Genomic DNA, 13544 nt, shown 5'->3' on the forward strand with positions numbered 1-13544 from the left:
ATCTAATCATACCGGATACCAACCTTGGAAGTGGTGTTGTCCTGGTTGACTAATTTCAGTGGTATTAGGGCTAAGAAAGTCCCAGTGCCACCTTGTCAGTCCATATTAGATGTTCCACGTGAATATCGAGTTTCGTGATTCTGCGCCTCAAATCATTAATGTAGGTAATTACATATCAAAATTAATTGCATAGAAGAAGAAGAGAAATATGTATATTCAGTATGCAATGGACCATTTGACCCTGCATTAAGAAGCGAAGAGGAGTACATTGACGAAAACAGGGAAAAAGGGTATGATATTTATATAACAAAGAGTCGACGTTGCGTGAATGGACAAAATTCAAGGTATAAAGGTGATAAAAAAAGGACAGGCAAGACTGTCACAAGAAAAATAATTCAACAGTGAATTAGAATGTAGATGCAATAGAATAAGAATCGATCATTGAATCATTCAAGTCATGAACTTGTATATGCCGTTCCTTTCCAAATTTGAAGCTGTCGTAAGAAAAAAAGTATACGCAGAGAAGAGTGGAAATAAATGAATTGTCTACCGAAAGTCGTCACTATTGCCCTCGTCAACTTCAAGCTGATCAATGCGTTGGACAAGTTCCTTCGTTTCACGGGCAATCTCAAATGCGATAGGAGGCAGCTTGCTGGTCAAGTCGCGCAATTGCTCGGGACTTTCAATATCCTCTCCCTCGGCGGCTGTACGAGATAGACGGTCTGAGCAGTCGGCTAGGCTTTGGACAACAGGGCCAAGTCGTTCGCGCACTGCGGGACTGATCTCGGCCTTATCCATAGCATGATCCGTTGAGGAGACGACATTGCCTACCACAATTGATATCGCTCCGATGTGTTTGCGGATGGATGAGATGTGCTCTGCACCACGGATACTGGCCACTAGCGCTTGGATGGTCTGGACAAGGCCTTCAGTTTGATCCTCGAGGTATAGCTGGTATGTTATTAGCGATTGTTACTACATCACAACAGGAAAAACGTACCTTTAACTCTTCCAACTCATGGTCTTGTGGCCGCACAGCATATCCTGGCTTTCCAATAGCAAGGCCTTGAATACCAGATCCACTACGAGACATTGTTCGTCGGGATTGAGCTATGCTTCGAGTTCTGGCCGACGGGCTACTGATCGCACTATATACTGACTCATTGTTGCTCAGCCGGCTTTGACTGGCGGCAACACTAAAGTATCCAGGTGACTGCATGGGCGCGATATTGTCCTCGTTCTCGCCTTCAAAATCTTCAGGAGGACTGGCATAGATCTTGACCAAGCGAAGAAGCTCAATGACCGCCGTGCTTAAATGAGATGCTGCCGCGTCAAGTAAGGACACAGGTGACAAGCCATTAGAGCCGGCAAAATTCTTGGATGCCGTGATGAGGTTGTTGGCAGTACTTGAAACTCTCGATTTCGCTCGTTTCTGTGCAGGAGACATATCGCCTACGGTCTCCGTGTCATTGATCATATGACGCACAGCCACGACGACCACTTTCATCTGATCGAGAACGAGGCTGGGCTCACCCGAACGAGCTGACCGCAATAGTTCGTCAATCGACATTTGGAACTTGGTGACGTGCGAATCTTTGACGAGTCCATTCTGGTGGATAAGCTCGTTTTCCCTTGCGGTCATACCAACATCGCCATGTAGATTGGGAATGCCCACGGTGGATGTACGCAAGTGTCGCAACTGAGTCTTTGCACGAATGTACCGATTCTTCCACTCTTTGACTTCCTCTTCGAGCCGGTTGACATCGCGAGAAAGCTTCTCTTCTTGTTCCCAAGTGGCATTGCTTCGTTCAGACATTGCCCTCATTTCTTTCAAGAAGTTACTGGCGTCGCGGCGTACTTCTTCCGTGGTCTTTTCTTGTTCTTGTAATTCAGCTTGTAGGGATTCATGTCGCATCTCTAGGTCGCTGTATCGTTGCTGAAGCTCAACATCTACACCATTTCCATGCGCAGCTTCAAGTTGTTCCCGTAATTGACGCTCTTTCTCGGTATGTTCTTGCTGCATCTGATCTATCTTATTCTGCAAATATGTGTTTGCATTTTCCACGTCTGCCACTTTATTTTCCAGCTCAGATTTGAGGCTTTCCCATTCATCGCGTTCACTGCTACTGATCTATAGGCTGTCAGTACATTATTCCACCAATACAGAATTAACACGTACCTGCGATTTGTCCTGCTCGTCCTGCAAGCGAGAAATCTCTTCATCTTTGCTCTTCATCAAAGCTTCAAGTTCGTCAATACGTTCTTGTAATGTTGTGACTTGAGCCTGACTGTCCGCCAAAAGCTTTCTTTCACCCAATGTCGTTGTTGTTCCTCTTCGGCTCTGTAGAGCGTCTAGTCCAAAGGCATCGCTGCGTCCATCATAGTCGTCATCCACACCTCCATCATCGTCGTCCTCCACGAGAGTACTCTTATTTGGTACGATCGTATTGCTCTGGAATGATTTCGCTAAGGGTTCTTCTCCGTTGAGGCTTATTCCACCGCTAAGAGACTGCTGGCGCGGAGGGAATCGTCCACCGGGAGGGCCGCCGGGACCTCCGGGACCTCCAGGACCACCAAGACCACCAGGACCAGGAGGACCTGGGGGATACCCCCTACCGCCAGGCCCACGCGACGATGGTCGAGGACCTCCTGGGTACCCATTCGGTGGAAACCCGTTTGACCCTGGTCGGAACCCATTCATCGGACCACTCCCACGAGGAGGACCGCCACGCATACTACCCGCAGGACTTCCAACACGCGGCAAATCTGGTCCAGCAAATTGCGGAAATCGCCGTTCCAATTCGCAAAAGACATCAGTAGCTAAATCACGGAATCGCGGATGCTGCAACGATGCCAATTTCTGACGGGCCTGGTTTCGCTTTCATGAAAATCCGGACGAGGAGGTAAGGAAGGGGATGTCGGTTCGCGGAGGCCGTCCTGGGCCTCAGCAGCTTGTTGACGGCGGACAAGTCGTCAAAACATCGGTACTCACTCGTGAACTGCGTGGCGACAGTCTCAAAGTTATCGCGAGCTTATTCGTTTCATAGCAGCTCTATCACTCGCATGAGGTTTCCAAAACGTCGACCGCATGTAGTGTGAGCCAGCGAGTCTTCCATCTGCGATAACGGCTGCTTGCTGGTCTGATACGTCCCAACACTTGATCTAGCAGCGACGGAACTAGGAGGCGACGGGTTCCGGAGTCATCAGGTCGTCTAGGCACAGGATTCCCACCATTCAAGCCCAGTGAGCCAGTCGGGGTGGGAGCACCAGAGCTCGGAGGGGTTGCGAGGTTTCCGCGGTTCTGTACAGTGGGAGAGATCGGAGCATCTGGTTTGAGTCCAAGTTGATATTGGCCGATACCAGACCATTCGCTGTCATCAGCGGAGACGGGGGACATTGTGCCGTTGCGGCCATTCATATCGGTCGGCAATTATACTGAGAATTATAAGGAGCGATAGTAAGGTAAGGAAACAAGAGAATCAAAACGAGTATGTAGTTCGGCGTTTCCGACTTGTCACTCCATGTATACGCGGAAGGTCTTTGAGAGGCCAATGCTAGCGAACAGAGGTTATCGATGAACAATCGCAAATCTATGATTCCCCTCCGATATCCAGTCTCGTCAAGCGTGGTTGGTGTCAGGCAAGGTTCGCAGCGTTTGAGGGCGAGCGTGTCTCAGGAGTATACTTTTGTCACACAGGGCCTCGACGCAAGGAGCAATAAACCCAGCGCGAAGGTAAAGGAATCGCGAATAAACGATCACAAATAAATTATATACCAGAGTATATGAGTGTTGAAGAATATACAAGAAGTGAAGCAAGTCAAGTGTAGTGGTAGTAACATGAAAGAAACCGGGCTGGTCTGAAGGTGGAGATTTTTGCGACGGTGCTCCTTCCTCCAGATGAAGAAGAACCACAGGGAAGGCACGACCGGTCCTGTGGCTAGACCATCCGACCCGCCCGCTCCTTCCCTTGTCGTCCCTGGCAGTAGGCACAGCCACAGTTCTCCTTATTCTTCTACAACGTACTACTACAACTACACTCCGGACTACGCACAAACATTCTTAAAAGAATAGCCCAAAGATGGATACAGTAAATCACTGGTTCTTGTGCCTGAAGCCAAGGATCCAAGGCTCACCAATCATCCCGCCAAGTTGGCTTACCGCATGGTATGGTATCCGAGGTTTCCTTTGCCGCATAACTAGTTAATACGGAGTACACAAAGATCACCTGGGTAATGGATTAATACATGCTTTGTAGCCAGCTAACTTAGCTGACCTATCCTAAACATTGGATATTGATAATTCATTTCCCTCAACTTAATCAGATTCAATCTCAATAGATTGCACAGGATTGAAGGAATAACTCCGGCCGGGAGAATTAAAATTGCTTCCAGGGTACGGAGTACTTCATGAGTATTAACTCAGTACGGACGTATTGCCAAGGAAGCGAAAATTACCAAACAAAAGGATTACGGTGTGGGACTAGGGCCTGAAAGGGTTAGTACATGTTAGGGCTGCTGACTCCGACTGAGGGATAGTTGATACGCTAGTACAAGTAATATTACTCTGTAAGGGCATCGTATGATTAATTACAGATCAATCAACTTCAACAAACTGTACTATGTACAGAAGGGTATCTCTAAAGAAGCAACGCAATAAAATTAAGATCCAGACCACTTCCCAAATTAAGCATCAGTCTGAGCAGCATCCTCAGACTTGATATCCTCCTCGGATTGAACATTTCCCCCACCCTCCTTCAAAAGCATCTCCCTCCTATCCCTATACCACCTCTCAAGACAAGCCCGTCTCTGCGCCTGCGTCATCCCTTCAACCACAAGCGCAAACTCCGTCGCATTCGGAAACCCGAATTTCTGCGCCATACTACAAAACTGGCGTTTCCGTACATCCTGTGAAGGATGAAACTTGAATCGGATTGTTTTGCTGCCGTCTTCGGTACGGATTTTGAAATTGTCGTATCTGTGTGAGTTGCCGTTGGAGCTGCTGGTTTGGGTGGGTTGGGAGGATGTGTCGAACACTTGTTTGTCGCCTTGTAGAGGATCATTGGCTTGTTCGGCGCGACGGCTGAGACGTTCTTCGACTTTGGAAGAGCCGATGACTTCGTTATTTAGATGGCTGTATTCGACCCCGGCGCTGGCGAGAATGGCGTGTATTGGGTCATGTTTTTTGTTTGCTTGAAGAGAAGGTGAGGCTGTTGCCGATGATGATGATGGCGTCTCACCACGTATCAAAGCCGCAATCTGACTCAGAGTCCCGTCATCCTCATCGTCAACAGCAGATTTCGTCGTGACATTGTCGGAACTGCTGGCGTCATCATCGTCTTGCTCCAAATCAACGCCGATAACTTGCACGCCAGCTTTACTCTCGGCAATATTGGTTTTGTTCACAATATCGCGAAGAACGATATTGTTATTCTGATACTCGAAGAGATTGGAAAGACCAAAGATTTCACCCTTTTGATCTTTCTTCTCCTGCACTCCTTTGAAATATCTTCGTTCGGTACTGGCGTTGTATCCAATATTGGCCTGTTGTTGTTTGTATATCTGACGAGCATAGACAATTTCTTCGATTGTGCCTGCAGAAATGAGTCGGAATACTTCCACATCTCTGTGTTGGCCGATTCGATACGCCCGGTCTTGCGCTTGTAGATCATGAGACGGATTCCAATTAGGATCAACCACGACGACTTTATTTGCAGACACGATATTCAGTCCGACGCCTCCAGCTCGCGTTGAAATCAGAAACACAAACTGCTGAGGATCCGAATTGAACTCATCGACGGCCTTCGCTCGATCTTCGTACGACATGGCCCCGTCTAAATAGCTGACATTGTAACTAGTATGGTTAAACAACATTTGAAGCATCTTCAAAAGCCGAACACTGTGTGAAAATACCAAAACTTTGTCACCATTGGCATGCCACCATTTCAGCAATTTGCGGAGCACTTTCCATTTCCCACAGAACTCCGGGTTGGCGTAGTTGATAATCGAGTCTCGGGTTTGATACAGTTCGCGCCATCGATCCGGAACAGCGAGTTGCAACATTTCCAAATCCTTGTCCTGCTTTTCTCGGGGGTCTTGTCCCTGCGGTATCAGGATAGCAAGGTGGTTGCTGAGTTTTTGCAAATTCTGTATGGCCGGAAACACATAGCTTTGCCATTTCTGGCCGGACGGTAAATATTTGTAGCAGCACCAACCGGATTTCTTCCCTGAGCCACAATCACACAATTCTGATGCATTTTTGATATAGACCAGCGCATCGCTATTTAGAAAGTTCTCGTAGGCGTCAGCCTGCGTGTCCGTCAAAGGACAGAAAACTACCCTATCACTCTTTTTGGGTAGTTGATCTGCAATCAACGTCTTCATACGTCGGAGGAAGAATTCTGGAAGCAAATTCTGCACCAGCTTTTTGGCCGTCTTGCGCGCTTTGCTTAGCTGATATAACGTAGCATCGTGGGACTGACCAATCTTCAAAGGTTCAGCCACAGCTCTCTTCCATGCAGTCACAGGGCCCAGTTTTCCCGGGTTTGTCCAATTTAACAATGTCCATAGCTCCTCATATTTGTTTTGGATAGCGGTGCCAGTAAGTCCAATTCGGCACAGAGCATTGATCTCGTTCATCGCTATCGTCGTCTCCGATTTGCGCTCCTTGATCTGATGACACTCATCGGCAACCACACAGTCCCATTCTACCATATTGATCGCATCCTTATTCATGCGATACGTCACATACGTCGTAACCAAAATCTCCAATCTTCCAGCCTTGGCAGCTTGCAGCGCTTCCTCCTTTCTATCACCATGAAACAGACCAACAGCCCACCAACCCCAACGCTGCAACTCAGACTTCCAATTCTCGATCAACGTACCGGGACACACAATCAGCGTCCGGGGATACCACACATCATCCCCACTTCTCCTCAACTTCCGCATGCGTTTCATATCCCGCTCATCCGCCGTTTTCCCGTACGCAGCAGTCAGAAACGCAATGACCTGTACCGTTTTACCCAAACCCATATCATCGCCTAATATCCCACCCTTTTGATAGACGAATAATTCATGAAGAAAAGCAGCACCTTCGACCTGATAATCCCTCAACCACTGCGCAATAGGTGCGGGAATAAGACCCAGCGAATACGGCAACGGAATATCCTCATATGGTTTCGGAGGTGTCACATCCCTAAAGAATGGTTTTTCCTTTAAAAACTCCAAATTCTCATCATCTGAGAACTCGACGTCGTCAAAGTTTGGCGGTAATCGTAACCCAGCTTCTTTGAGCCGGTTCATGCGCGCATCGAATTGGGATCGTCGCTGTTGTAGGAAATCTGGTAGTGTGTGTTCCATCAAATCATCTTCGGAAGATACAAGATCTTCAGTGTATTCTCTCATGACTCGTTTCGGTTTTCGCGACGGTTCTGAGGGGACGCGCCCAACTAGTGAATCTCGAGCGGGAGCTGACCTTCTCCTTCTGGATATGCCACCATCTTTTTCTGTTTCTTTGGCCTTTCCTTTGCGTGCTCGTCGCTCGTTTAGGGAGGCTCGTTTTCGTTGGATGCTTTTTCGGTTCTTGAATTGTTGGTATGCGGCTTCGCTATCGTTGAATTCGTCGTCGAGGATGTTATCGGAGGAGGAATCAGGAGATTCGTCTCGTTCTACACGTTGCTTTTTGTGGTTATTCGTAGTAGACGGCTCTTGCCCATCTCTTCGTAATCTCTTGTGTGAACCTGCACCTGTCAGACTGTCTCGTCCGACGGTCTGTAGTACTTAGTACTTACCAGTAGTATATGATGGTGGCCGAACAGAAACAATATTTAGGTCATCGTCATCGTCACCATCTGAATCAGTTGCAGTCGCCACCGAGTTATCTATATCTGAAGGCATGTTGCATGTTATCGGCGGTTGAGTGATGGGTAGTCGCAGTTGTAGCTTATCAGCCGTGGGGCCACCGCATGGGGAAAGGAGCTTTTTAACTTTAAATTTTGCGGCTTGAGATTTCTTCAGTCCACTGCAGATTCACTAACCCTCCACAATACTCAACTGCTATCAGTCTTTACACAAAATATTTGATTCGAAGCAAATCAATCGCATACAATTTCCAATTCACGCTCTACCCAGAGGAAAACTTCACCATCCTCACGACCGCCTGAAATCGACGACGTACGGGCACTCCCCGTGCCAACCACCACCAAAACCATGCCCCTCGACACCTCAACAACCTACCCACTCACAAAACTCCGCCTGGACGGTCGACGATGGAACGAACTCCGACTCCTCCAAGCACAAATATCCACCAACTCAGCCAGTTCAGGATCCTCATATCTCTCCATGGGCAACACTTCAATAATGTGTACCGTCCACGGTCCTCACGAGACCAGCGGCGCAGGTAGCGCGACCGAGGCTCTGGTCGACATAGACGTGAATATAGCCGGCTTTGCAGGCGTGGATCGTAAAAGGAGGGCTGGTGGAAGTGATCGGTTCGTCACTTTCCCCCCTCTATAAGATAGGAAAAAGAATACTGATGAAGGGCATAAAGACAATCATCCCAACTTTCGACAGCACTCAAATCCGCTTTCCAGTCACATCTACATACATATCTCTACCCGCACAGCACAATCACGGTACAAGTCTCTGTCCTCTCGTCGGACGGCTCCCTTTTCGCCGCTGCTATAAATGCATGTACACTCGCTCTCGTGGACGCTGGTATCCCCATGCCAGGACTCCTCTGTGCCTGCACAGCGGGTATGAGTGGGAGCGCATCTACGCCGCGCGACCTTTCCGGATCAGACCAAGACCAGCTAGACCCTTTACTTGATTTATCCTTACCTGAGGAACAGGAGTTGCCGTTTATTACAATTGGGACTACGACAGCGTTGCCTGCTGGTTCTGCGGTGGGGGCGGAAGATGATGTGGATGATGATATGAAAGTTTCGGTGTTGCATATGGAGACCAGAGCGCATACGTCGTATTTAGATGCTATGCTTGCGGTGGGGATTGATGGTTGTAAACAGATTAGGGAGATATTGGAGGGGGTGATCAAGGGGTCTAATGCGGGTGTTGCGCCGGTTTATGGGGGTGGGGTGGAAAGTGATAATGACATGGATATATGATTACAGAATTGAATATAAATTAATGTTGGGTTTTAGATTTATGTATGAAAGGACGATTGCCAAAATTCTCAGAGACTCTTCTCGAAAGCAGAGATCTCAGAAATACAACATTGCATTTCCTCAATGACTTGACTAAGCTAATGGCAAAAATAGATACCAATCTACCAGACTCTTCCAAACACCACAATGTCAGAATAGACGGTAGAATGATTCTATAAGCAAATAGAAAACATTTTAAAACAAGAGTTATAGAAACATTTTAAGCGGCACCAGAGTCGACGATCTTGGCAGTTCCACGGACAGCGCCGCTGGAGCTACCAAGCTTCTCGATGGCCTGGACATGTTCGTATCCGTTGGTGACCTCGCCGAAGACAACGTGCTTGCCATCGAGCCAGTTGGTCTTGACGGTGGTGATGAAGAATTGAGAGCCGTTACTGCAAGACCATCAATCAATTGCACACACCAGTATTCTCTGAAAGAATGGGGGGGAACCTACGTGTTGGGACCAGCGTTGGCCATGGAGAGGAGTCCAGGGCGCTCGTGACGAACGTTGAAGTTCTCGTCAGCAAACTTCTCGCCGTAGATGGACTTTCCACCGGTACCCTGTGACGCAGCAAAAGATGGTTAGTCATTATCCCTCATCATCTGAGCTCTTGGGGAGATACTCACGTTACCACGGGTAAAGTCACCACCCTGGAGCATGAACTGAGGGATAACACGGTGGAAAGAAGAGCCCTTGTAGGTCAAAACCTTGCCAGTCTCGTCTGTGTATCCCTTGCAGAGCTCAGCAAAGTTCTTGGCAGTCTTGGGGACAACATCATTGTAGAGCTTGAAGTCGATACGACCAGTCTGGGCTGGGGGGAGTTAGCAATTGCGTTTCAGCATTGACTTGATGAATTGATGATGAGAGTATAAGAGAGGAGGAGATGGCCATGGATGTAGCTTGGTGTTGATGGTCGAGCTACAGACCAAGAGGGGCAAGAACTGAAACTTACTGTTACCGGCAGGGCCGTACTCGACGACAAAGTAAGCGGAAGAAGACATGACTGCAGAAGATTGATGAAAAGCACGAGCAGCTTGAAACTGAGAAGAAGAGCAATTGAAGAGAGTAGGACGACGGATGGAAGCAAAAGCTGAAGTGGCAGGAGAAGCAGAAGAAGTAGTCAAGAAGGAGGAGACCGAGCGAAAAGAAGAAGGTGGGGTGAGTGATGCTCTAAGGCCCCGGGAGAACATTGTTGCCATTTTGCCTTAGGATTCAGGTGTTTTTTTGACTGTTTCTGGAGGGGCACAAGTCACGGGCGAGGGGCAGAGTGAGGGGTTCTCTGTCCTGATGTGGTTAGTTTGGTTGAATATCGAAACAGTGTAACCGTATTACCTGTACGAAATCCAGTCGTATTAATGGACTAATCTGTTAGCTCGATCAGTAGACATTCAACAAGATGTTAAATGGTAGTCAGTGCTATCATATGCATATATACATCAGTGTAATGGATTCAATAGACTATCACTCACCAATCAAGGCCAATTGAAGTTCAATCAGCTCAGCAGACAGATCCCAGGATAATTTCTGCAGACTCGATGACGAATATACAGAACCAATCGTCAAGATCTCAAACCAAAGAGCAAAAATAATTAAACAAATAGACAAGAGTAATACAATTCAAGAATCAACAATGAAATAGTATTACAGACGATGTAGCCTCAATTGCACAAACAGACGATAGATGAAAAGCTGGTCAACAACGGGAAGTCTGGATTGAAGTTCAAGAATGCGAAGAAAAAAGGAGGTCACTGCTTACTAAGCCCGGTCAAGCTAACTTTAACTAAACTAGTTAAAGCCCTGCAAGGTTGGAAACGAGTTGTTGCCAGGCGGAAATCGGATCCGGCGAGTTGATTTGTTACAGGTATTTGTGTTTCTGGAATACATCGCTGTAAAATACAGGACATCACAGTATGTATTACCGCTAACTCAATTTGTATGCAAGTTATTAATCAGTTCATCTTGTTGTTGGCAACCTTGGTACATAACCTCGATTCATATCCCTACTAGGCTACTAGTTACTAATCACGGAATATTCAGGAAGTATGTCGCAGCAAGAAAAAGAGGGCAAAAGGTGTATCTTCATTCATTTACTCATAAGTTTTAAGACATAGTTCCGGTTCTATTTCCATCAAGCTTGATCTGAGCTTGCCAATCCTTTCAAGGATTGGTCCAGCGCCGAGTTAAGTCAAATTATAGCAGTATTAAAGGTAAATATAGACCTTGAGCATGTCGGCATAGATATCCAAACTCATCAATCGTACTCTCATTCTCTATCTGATTAAGAGCTTTTCTCTTCTGTCCGCTCTTCCAATATTTCGCCTTGATTATTTCCATTCGTTGGTGTTGTTTCTCCTGCCGTATTCGAACTCCCTGTCGTTATCGTATTGTTTGACTGTGCTTCGTTTGGACCAGACGACAATGCTCCATTCAAAGAGCTAAGACCTCCTTCAATATCACGCACCAATCGTACGAATTCCTCCGGCACCAGCCCGGATTCTCCCGTCCTTGGATCCTCTGCAACAAGCCAGCCTTGACCATGTCTGTAAGATACCAAAATCACTTGCCCTTCTTTCAAGGGGAGTTCATTCTCATGCTCGCGCGTAAAGTCAAATAGCGCAACCGCTTTGCCATGCATTTCCTCGTCCGGTGACCCAATAGAAAAGTGATAGTCCCGCGAATATCTGTCTGAATAATCATCCTCATATACATAATCCCCACCATCATGGCCTGATCCTTGTGTACCTTCTCCGCCGGCACCAACTCCGGTCCCACCGTAGTTCCCGTAGGCGTATTGGGAATAGCTGCTTTCGCCGGCCGGGTATGTTATGTATTCACCCCCAGGACCATCGCTTGCATCCTGATCGCCTTGAACATAATAAGTCTCACTGCCGTCGCCGTTGACAGCTACCAGGGTGCCACGGTCACTCTGACTATTCAATACACCACCCGCACGGCCACTATCGCCAAAACCTCTCCCTGTGTCTCCAAACGTATGTACGGACTTGTGCTTGCGATAGCGTGATGTGATGATAGGACTGTGCAAATCCTCATCTTCACTATACGGCGGTCCATCACCAAACGATACGGCGGGTAGTTGTTGCCCATGCGAATCAGATGCTCCGCTATTCGAAGACCATGAATGGCGCGACGGTTCCCACAACCCGATCTGTGGATCAGATAAACGTCTGCTCTCGCTGGCAGGAGTAGAGGCTCGCGAGGGAACTGGTAATGGACCGTAGTGTAAAGGATGTATAGGCGGATAGGCGAAGTCGCGCACTAAGGTATACGGCAGGCTTGAATGGAAGAGCGGGAAGACATGCGAAACGGGCCGCGATCGATGTTGAGAGGTTTGTGATACGTTCGAGTAGACCGATAAACGTTCTCTGGCGCTGGATGATATGCGTCGCATAGGTGGGAGTCTAGAAGGTGTATCGGTAGCAACGGGGGGAAGGGCAGGATTCACAGCACGACTGCCGGTAGCGTTGAGCTGGGGCGAGGTAGTCGTTGCTGTCGCCATAGTGGTGACTTGCGATTCGAATCGCCCGGGAATAAAAAGGAGTAGAACGACGATGCTAATAAGGATCCTCCACTTCAATCGCGAATTGCATATCGAACCGTCCACAGAATGTCACCATGCAGTGAATGACTAGTCGCAATGAAGCGCTCTCACACGCCGTCTATTCTGTCGTTGTGCAGATCCCAAATCTCGAAGCCCCTTCTTTCCACCTTTTATCCAAGCTGACAAGAAACCAGGGGAAAAAAAAAGAGAGACGTGATATACACGAAGAAATGAACAGCTGACACGACCAGCGCAGTCGTAGCCTTGCGAGAAATGCAAACAGCGCGCTCTGTCTGGGCAGAGTGGAGGCCAAAACTAGAAAATATCAAAAGACAAGCAGACTAAAAAGAAGAAGAAAGGATGATAAAACGAAACAAATCCTTGATATGTTTTCTTTTTTTTTCAAGCAGAAGCCAGAAAAGAGGGCGCAGTTGGAGAGATGGATTATTATGATGATTATTGGATATTATTGTGCCGCCACAAGGATTGTCGAATGGAAAACGGGGGTAGTTTAGTTGTTGATTAGGTGCATGAAATTGGATTGCTAATTATAGCAAAGCGGTCAGTCCACTTGATAGAGGAAAGAGGGGACGACAGTTGATTCTAAGTTGATGGCTGTGTAGTAATAATGTGTAAATAAGGAAGGATATTTGTAGAATAATAGACAAGGTAATGGTAGAAGAAATGAAGCAAGAGTATCATTGTAGGAGAGAGGTTTGTAGTGTAGAAGACGAGGAAGAAGATGGATTGTTCGCGATCGGAAAGAACGGGTCTCATTGGATGGATGGCGGGAGGGCGCTACCGGGGAAAGCCAATCAGAATG

At 47.5% G+C, this 13544-nt stretch overlaps 5 protein-coding genes across 6 annotated transcripts, besides 1 other annotated feature; 1 reads left to right on the plus strand and 4 right to left on the minus strand.

The window, feature by feature from the left end:
- Positions 1–188: 188 nt before the first annotated feature.
- Positions 189–3397, minus strand: TSTA_036780 (cell polarity protein, putative; the record flags this gene model as incomplete). Its single annotated transcript, XM_002480845.1, has 5 exons — positions 189–951; positions 1001–2131; positions 2180–2869; positions 2898–3031; positions 3148–3397. The coding sequence occupies 5 exons, from the start codon at positions 3395–3397 to the stop codon at positions 547–549; spliced, it is 2610 nt and encodes an 869-aa protein (XP_002480890.1). The 3' UTR covers positions 189–546.
- Positions 3398–4683: 1286 nt separating this feature from the next.
- TSTA_036790 (DNA excision repair protein (Rad26L), putative) lies at positions 4684–7893 on the minus strand (the record flags this gene model as incomplete). Its single annotated transcript, XM_002480846.1, has 2 exons — positions 4684–7736; positions 7788–7893. 2 exons carry the CDS (start codon positions 7891–7893, stop codon positions 4684–4686), a joined length of 3159 nt encoding a protein of 1052 aa, XP_002480891.1.
- Positions 7894–8154: 261 nt separating this feature from the next.
- TSTA_036800 (exosome complex endonuclease 1/ribosomal RNA processing protein, putative) lies at positions 8155–9119 on the plus strand (the record flags this gene model as incomplete). The annotated part of the gene is made up of 2 exons (XM_002480847.1): positions 8155–8486; positions 8546–9119. Exons 1-2 carry the CDS (start codon positions 8206–8208, stop codon positions 9117–9119), a joined length of 855 nt encoding a protein of 284 aa, XP_002480892.1. The 5' UTR covers positions 8155–8205.
- A 14-nt stretch (positions 9120–9133) lies between these two features.
- Positions 9134–10857, minus strand: TSTA_036810 (peptidyl-prolyl cis-trans isomerase f, ppif, putative). 2 transcript variants are annotated; one of them, XM_002480849.1, is made up of 6 exons: positions 10632–10857; positions 10495–10527; positions 10115–10446; positions 9789–9973; positions 9616–9722; positions 9134–9553 (listed from the first exon to the last, which is right to left on the minus strand). In XM_002480849.1, exons 3-6 carry the CDS (start codon positions 10359–10361, stop codon positions 9379–9381), a joined length of 714 nt encoding a protein of 237 aa, XP_002480894.1. In that variant the 5' UTR covers positions 10362–10446; positions 10495–10527; positions 10632–10857; the 3' UTR covers positions 9134–9378. The 2 variants fall into 2 exon arrangements, with proteins under 2 accessions (XP_002480894.1, XP_002480893.1); XM_002480848.1 differs by lacking the exon at positions 10632–10857 and having other exon boundaries at positions 10115–10441; positions 10495–10511.
- Positions 10205–10316: a sequence feature (GA-rich).
- A 513-nt stretch (positions 10858–11370) lies between the features above and the next one.
- On the minus strand, positions 11371–13398 carry TSTA_036820 (high osmolarity glycerol pathway protein Nbp2, putative). The gene has a single exon (XM_002480850.1). The coding sequence runs from the start codon at positions 12677–12679 to the stop codon at positions 11441–11443; it is 1239 nt and encodes a 412-aa protein (XP_002480895.1). The 5' UTR covers positions 12680–13398; the 3' UTR covers positions 11371–11440.
- Between the last annotated feature and the right edge of the window lie 146 nt (positions 13399–13544).

This window comes from Talaromyces stipitatus, genomic scaffold (genome assembly GCF_000003125.1).
Source record: "Talaromyces stipitatus ATCC 10500 scf_1105507295541 genomic scaffold, whole genome shotgun sequence".
In the NCBI taxonomy this organism is placed as follows: Eukaryota; Fungi; Ascomycota; class Eurotiomycetes; order Eurotiales; family Trichocomaceae; genus Talaromyces; species Talaromyces stipitatus.